The sequence below is a fragment of the Accipiter gentilis genome, chromosome 15, assembly GCF_929443795.1.
Source record: "Accipiter gentilis chromosome 15, bAccGen1.1, whole genome shotgun sequence".
Lineage (NCBI taxonomy): Eukaryota > Metazoa > Chordata > Aves > Accipitriformes > Accipitridae > Astur > Astur gentilis.
The window spans coordinates 17,565,379-17,572,807 of record NC_064894.1 but is presented as its reverse complement, the minus strand read 5'-3'; the positions used below and the strand labels follow the sequence as shown (position 1 = coordinate 17,572,807).

Here is a 7,429-nt window from a genome sequence, read left to right as displayed (position 1 = left end):
CCCCCCCCCCCACCCCACCCCCCAACCTACCCCCCACCCCCCCGTTATGTGAGAGGGAGAGCCTGGGAGCCGATAAAGGGGATGGGGAGGCGGCAATGTCTGTCTGCCCATCGGTGTGAGGAGCAGTGACAGGCGCAAACTTTTCCCCGTGCCATTAATGAACCAATTAAAGAGTTGGGCTCCTCACCCCGGGAGAGCTCTCTGCAGGCTGCCGGGCTCAGGGACTCAAGGTAGGTACAAGAAGAAGACCACAGCCCACCACAAACTGCCAGCCTCAGCAAGGAGCCGCAGTGATGTGCGGGGCTAAGCTGTGGGTCGCTTCGCCCCCGGTGGAAAAAGAGGAAAAAAAAAAAGAAAAAATAGTAATTTGGTCGGGAAAATGTGATTTTGGGGGGGATTCCGGCTCGGGGCAGGGCTGGGCAGAGCGTGCCTCCCCTGGATGGGGAGCGGCTGGGGCAGACAACCCCCCACTCGGGGAATGAGGGGAGCACCAGAGACGAGGGAAAAAAAAAAAAAAAAGCAGAAATACTCCGGGATCGGAGGCGCTTGCCCCGCCGGTGCGCGGGGAGGTCTGGCCGCCGCCGCCGCCGCGGTGCCAGCCCGGGGGAGCGCGGAGGGGACGGCGCAGCCCCGCCAGCACCGAAACCAGCCGGTAACTCCTCCGCCTTTGCCGAGAGCCGGTTTCTGCCTTGGTTTTGTTCTGGCCATGCAGCGCACACCTGGGCTGGGAGTGCGAGGGCTGTGGGAGGAGAGTGCGGGGCCGGGTCCTCTACGGGCGCGCTAGATGGGAAAATATACTTCTTTTTTTTTTTTTTTTTTTTTTTTTTTTTTTTTTGTTCTTTCCCCTCTGGTGGGAGAAAATACTACACCCGCCGGAGGCTGGTTGTTGATTATTATTTCTCGCGGCTCCGCTGCGGCGTTGTGTACCGGCTCTCTCACCCCAGGACTGCTGTTGTCTTCACAGAGGCCCCCGGGAAGTCACCCAGCGCCCTGGGAGGCAGAGCACGGCCCGGCGTTTCGGGCCTCGGATTGACAGCGGATCACGGGAAGAAACGGGATTATTATGACCCTCTTCCGAGGAGCTATGCTGCCCGCCATGAGTAGGAAAAAAGGCCAGAAATACCTCATTTGGTTGCCGTGTGGTGCCGCAAGCTTCTAGCTTTTTTATTTTATTTTTCCTGCAGTTGCTTGGAGTCTCTGAGCTGCATTGGATAGATGCCTTTCCCATCCGATTGACTCTGCTTTTCAGAGATTTTTTTTCTTCTTTTTTTTTTTTTTTTTTTTAAGAACACCTCTCTGGTCTTCAATACTTGTTTGCGTTTTACACAACTGAACGGTTTTTCAGAGTAATGGCCGCGCTCCGAATTACTGCCTGATGCTCCGGAGAGATGAATTGCAGCTGAAAGTTTCCCTTCCACCTTTGGATGAATCTCTGGAGTTTAAATTGTAGGAAGGAAGGGGGGAAAAAACCACGATGAAAGAGAAGTCCAAAAATGCTGCCCGGACTAGGCGGGAGAAAGAAAACAGTGAATTTTATGAACTGGCGAAATTACTACCCCTGCCCTCCGCTATCACCTCTCAGCTGGACAAAGCATCCATAATCAGACTCACCACCAGCTATTTAAAAATGAGGGTGGTTTTTCCAGAAGGTAGGTGGGAATGCCTATTCGCCTCTATTTCCATTCCGATCCAGGTGTCGCTTGTCGCTTTTACTTAAAAAAAAAAAAAAAAAGTAAATCGCATGGGGTGGTGTGCTCGGAGGCCGGGTGCTCTCTGCTGTCACTTTTCTCTGTCGTAAATACTTTCCCTTCAGTTTCTATGACAGGTTTGGTTTGGGACTTTACGGTGCTTTTGTCAACACTTGAAGGCACTGAGCTCTGCTGCGTGTTCCGCTAAGGCAAACAGGGGTTTTCTTTTCCCCCAGTCTCCCAGTAAGATGTGCATCCCCCGCCAAGCACGTGCGTGGCGAAAGAGGGGACGATTCACCCCTATTTATAGCCATACTATGGGGGGAGTTAATATATGGGTAAATATTTACATAAGTCTATGCAAAGTCCTAAAGCCTTAGTTCAAGTCTCGAGCAAAGGTGCGGTTTACAGGTACAGCACAGGCGTACAGGCGTGCTCGCACACACACGCACAGCCTAAATAAATAAGCCAAGCACACCGAATCGCATCAGGAATGCGATGTGTCTCGCTCTGAGGATCATTAGGGCAGTTTGAAGGCGTTAATCGACCTAGGAAATTTTTAACGGGAGTTTTGTGCTCTGACATACTCAATCCCCCTGCCCACCCCAGCGTCCGAGCCTGGGCCTGATTCTCCTCCACGGTCAGGCAACAGTAAACTTCACGTTGACTTCCACGGCAGCAGCAACTGTCCTGCCTGTCTAGCAAAAGCAGACTTAAGCGTCCGAAAGTATGTCTTGCTTTTGTGTAGAATTAGGATTTAAAGCGACCGTCCTGGGGCTTCTAGATCGGCTGCCAAGGAAAACAAAGAGCATAGAAAGTTAAGAGGGTCGGAATAAAGTTCTCCTGTGTTCTCACTCTATTGCTTTTATAAGAAGCAGGAAACAAAATCAAAAATACTTCCGTAATCTTGTATTTGGATCAATGGAGATATCGTCTGCATGAAAGAAAAAGTATTGAGAGCTCTTTCCGACCTGTTAACAAAATTTGCTATATCTTTCTCTGAAAAGAGTGTGTTCATAAGAAATGGTATAATATAGGCATGTCCCTCTGTGTTTTCTGTCTCTATACCTCGAGTCGGTCGGTCGGTATGGCTGTCTATTATGTTTTACAAATCAAGGGTGTGTATACGGCCGGCTTGTTTGTTTGGCTTTTCTTTCTTTCTTTTTTTAACCTGATTAAGTGTGTGAACTACTGGTCCTAATTCTACTTTTTGAAAGTAAACATGCGCTCGGGCAGTCGTTTGGACTGGAGGAGCTACCCCCACACATCCCGGTTACGTATGAACGCTTATACCTAAAGTCCACAGCAGTAATTTCCAATCCAGTGCCTCTTGCAACAGTTTCTCTAAATAACTTTCCGTATCTCCGGGTCACTTAGAACCAAAGAAGGGGACAAATGAAACCTTTCAAAAAAAAAAAAAAAATAATTAAAGCCTTCATCAAGCCACTTTCCTCTTCTATGTGATCTGCCACCTTGAAGATCATTATGCGGGACAGTCCTCAGTTTCAAAGGAGAGCGAGCTGTCCTTTATACTGTCAGCGCATACTTTATAAAAATGAAGCTATAGCAAACTCCGGTGCCCACGATGTTCCTAAAAGGATTATTAGCAATGATTTGTCAACCCCTGCGGTCTCAGTAGGCTACCTTTCTGCGTGATTTCGAGCAGGTCTCGTCAATTACTGGTGCCTATGTAGCGGGTTGTTTGATCAGAAGAAGCATATGGTGTTGCTTGTAGGCTGTGAGTAATCACGGGAAGAGAAGAATAGCTGATCCCCGTCCCTCGGTGGCAGCGCAGGATGTTTGAATGCCCTGGGGAACCGTGCGGCGAAGTGCGCCGGGGCCGGGGCCGCTGCCGGCCGCAGCAGATGCTAATTTGAGCGCGGAGCCGGAGGGGGCGGCTGAGCGGGGGCTTCGCAGGCAGCACAGCCTCCGCGGCCTAATTAAAGGCAAACTGCGAATTAGAAAGGAAAGGAAGGCAGCGAGCAGGCACGAAAGGGCTGGCCCCTCCGAGGCGCGCTGCCGCGGCAGGCCCGCGGCACCCACGCGGGACCGCCGCGCTGCCCACCCCCTCCCGCCCCCGACTCCGCGCATCGCCACGCAGGTCCGCGGGACGGGACGGGACGGGGCACACACGCGCTGCGGGCTGGGCGCGAAGGCTGGAGAGCGGGGGCCGCGGCGTGGCGCCGGCCCCACGCGTGCTCCCTCTCCCTCCCACGCACTTCCGAGGAGGGGGGAGCGGGGAGCGCACCCCGGCCCCGCGGCGGAACGGCGGCTTTCCCTGCGCTGGCCGGTGCCGCGATTAATCAACCACGAGCGAGGGGGGGGGAGGCGAGGAAGAGGGGGGCGGCCCTGGTCTCCCGGTGCCCCCGGCCAGAGGAAGAAGTCATCGCTTCGCTGGGAAGGGAGGACAGGTAGTGGCAGCCAGGGAAACGACGCACCCGAAGGAAAAGCCTTTCCGAAAGGAGGAGGCAGGGTAGGGATGCTGGAAGGGTTGAATGGCGGGTCCGTCTGCTCGTTTTTCCCTGGGGAGGAAAGCGGCACAAGCCTCGGGACAGACCCGACGAGTCGGCCGGAGGGCTGGAGGTGGGCAGCAGGAGGCTCGGGACCACGGCACAGTGTCACGTCGTACATTTAAAGAGATCTCGGAGGAGTCGGCACAGAGAAGCGTTGTCTCTGTAAGAGCGAGCTGCCCTCCCAGTGTAACTCACACCCCCTCTCCCCGGTACAAGAGCGAATTTCCATCTGCCCGGAGAGTGCTTCCATAGGGGCTGGTTGTAAATAGTCACGTACAGAAAGATATACGCTCCTCATCGCCGCGCACACGCGGGGCTGGGGACTGGGGCACAGGCGGAAAGAATTGGTATGCATTTCTCCGCATTTTTTTACGTCTGCAGGGTTCCTGTAGCGAGAGAGGGTGGGTACATTTCGGGTTCATTTTGGAAACAAGAGAGTTTCCTGGGAGTAAAATGCCAGGAGAGTCACACGCAGAATAATCACGGTACCGTTCCCGTCTCACTCCCAGAAATCTAAACGCAAATCGGTGACACCGAATAAACTTCATAAACCGAGCAGAGATTTTCCAGCGAGCTCCCTCTCATAATGGCTCTGTAATTCTCACAAGCTGTTAAAACGCCTGGGTTGTTCTCTCTACCCCTGATTTCACTTTACTAGGTCTCCAGCAGATTAAAACTGTCAAGGGCGAAAAGCGTTCAGCGGTTTAGGTAGCTTGCACCGTTTCAGTGCTAAAACCCTCCTGTCTCAGGAGGAGAAAGACTATAAGACATATAGTAGTTTTCGGTGATCAGAGAGCTTTTGGAAAGGCTGAAGATCTGCTAAATAGCCAAGGACAGTGAGGAGGATTTTTTTTTTTTTTTTTTTAAGCAGAACTTACTAATAAAATCACTCGTGAGTTAACATTCATCTATTAAAAAAAAATCATAAAATTGCAATTTAACATTAAACAGTTAATAGCAAGCAACGTAGCCTCAAAAAATATCTCGAAGAATCTCCGGGATGTCGAAGGACTAAAAGAGTTTTCCTTCAAAAAAGATCCGGTCGCAATGACTAGGGGGGTAAGTCTTCACCGACCCTCGCCAGTACCCAAAAGTGAAGGGAGAAAACAAACAAACAAACAAACAAACAAACTAAAAAAAAAACAACACAACCAAGTGGCGCAATAAATAGATTTTTGTTTGTTTGTTTTTATTTGGGTTTTTTGTTTTGCTTTTTTAGTTAGGAATATTTTAAAGGTCCTATTCTCCTCCCGCGAACAGAGAGGGAAAAGGAGGGTTTGCAGTCTCTGTCCTAGCAGGGATGGATCGTTTCGGCGCGGAGAGGCGTTCGCTTTTCGAGACAAAAGCAGAGGCTCCGTTTACGTAAACTTCGCCGAATCAGGATGGTTAACATTTCAATATTGAAACCCTTAACCTTGTTTTATTTTAAAGGGGGAAGAGATCAGCAGAAAAAAAAAAAAAATCCCTTTCCCACGTGGATAGGTGATTTAATGCTGTTTTTCTTACTGCTAAGGGAAATGATTGAGCATTAGGTTTCAGTGTTTATTTTCTTACAGAAGTTTTTCTCATTTAAGCTGCAGTTTACTCTCCACGCTGCCTCTCTGTTTAATTCCAGTTTTGATGTGAACTTAAAATGTGAAGTGCAGAACTAAACTACTAGCATGATCGTTGAAAAAGCAGATTTATGTGTTAGAAAGAATGCTAAGTGAGATAAGTGGAAAAAATCATACTTTCTTTAGAGACATCCTCTCCCTTCTCAGCAATATATGACCGTTTTAATGTTGGAGGATATTTTTCAACTTGCATATAAATAGCGTGTGTTCGCAAGTGCATTGGTGCAAACTCTTCCTTCCCCCATTTCTTCGGAATAAGAGCTATTTGAATTTGCGTCTTCTGTAGAAGCGAATAAGTGGTTGGCGCTTGAAAATTTCCCTGATTATCCCCCCCCCCCCCCTCCAATTTGGGCATGGTTCCGTTTGTTTGCATTTCAGAGCGCAATTCCGTTACCCCGTGTGTGCCAAAATGCTATTTCTTTCTAGAGGGAATCAGTCTCAGCATTATTTCCACTACCGTTTGCTTAACAGGGTTGTTTGTTTAGTCAACAGGACTTTTCCTCCCTCTTATTATTATTTTTATAAAGAAAGCGGGATGCTAACTTATCTCTGCTTCAAATGAACACATGTGATTTACCGAGATAATAAATCTTTACAAAACCTTGCTAATGGCCTCCGCAGGCAGTTGGAAATGAGCAGCCTATTTTTTTATTTTTTTTTTTAAACTTAGCTTATTCCATTTCATCTGAACCCTCCGACGGCGACCCACTCCTTCACAGAAGCCTCATTTGGCCGAGATTTTGAGTTATCATTAACCACTGCCTGTTAAATTAACTGAGAAATCGGCCCTGTCGGGCGTCAGGCGATGGCAAAACGGAGCGCTGGCGGTGGACTATTTAATTAAACGGTTAATCGAATCAAGCGAATTCCTCGATACAACATCCAGTTGCCTTTTCGCTTGCCGGCGACTAGGGCGTACAGCTTCTGTCCCTGCGGCTCCCGCTGCCGTTATTTGTCATTTTCCCTGGGCAGCGAGGGAAAACGACCGCCTCGAAGACGGGGACCGAGCCGCCCTGCCTCCCTCTCCCCAAAAAACCGTCCGTGCCCGGCTTCTCCCCGCAGCAGCCGCAGGGAGGGTTATAGGGCAGCAGCGGGGCCGGCGAGAGGGAGGTAGGAAAGAAAGATGCTGCTTTACGAGCCGCGCACCGGGGCGAAACGCCCGTGCCCGCCGTAAAGCTTTGCGAGCGGCTTCGCCGAGCAGGTTGCACGAAGCCGGCGTGCGGGGACGGGAGGCGAGAGGGGCCCGGGCCGCCCCTCTCCGCCGGCTCCCCCCTCCCGCCCCAGCGCCGCGGGGGAGGCTGGCGGGGCCCGGCCTGCCTCGGTGCCGCGGGGAAGGGGCGAGCCCCGGGGCGGAAGCGGCCGGCGGCCCCGCATCCCTCGCCCCTCCGCGGGGTCAGCGTCCCCAGCGGCGCGGGCGGCGGGCGAGCCGCCTCTCCTCCATCTTTAATAAGCAGAGGGCGGCCGTTGAAAGGGCAAAGCAAACGCAGCGGAACAAAAGCGAGCGGAGACGTCCCCGGGCCGCGGCCCCCGGGAGGCGGCGGGGAGAGCCCGGCAGCGGGGCGGCGAGGGCCGCTGCCCGGAGGGGGAGTTCGAAGAAGCCCCTGGGAAAGCGAAA

The 7,429-nt window shown here is 51.7% G+C and overlaps 1 protein-coding gene across 1 annotated transcript in view; it reads left to right on the top strand.

Moving 5' to 3' along the window:
* The first annotated feature begins 1,474 nt into the window (after nucleotides 1–1,474).
* SIM1 (SIM bHLH transcription factor 1) overlaps nucleotides 1,475–7,429 on the top strand; it is a 47,792-nt gene continuing 41,837 nt past the window's right edge. Inside the window, exon 1 of the mRNA XM_049818327.1 lies at nucleotides 1,475–1,649. Within this exon, the coding sequence (XP_049674284.1) occupies nucleotides 1,475–1,649 (175 nt within the window). The remainder of the gene's footprint in view (nucleotides 1,650–7,429) is intronic.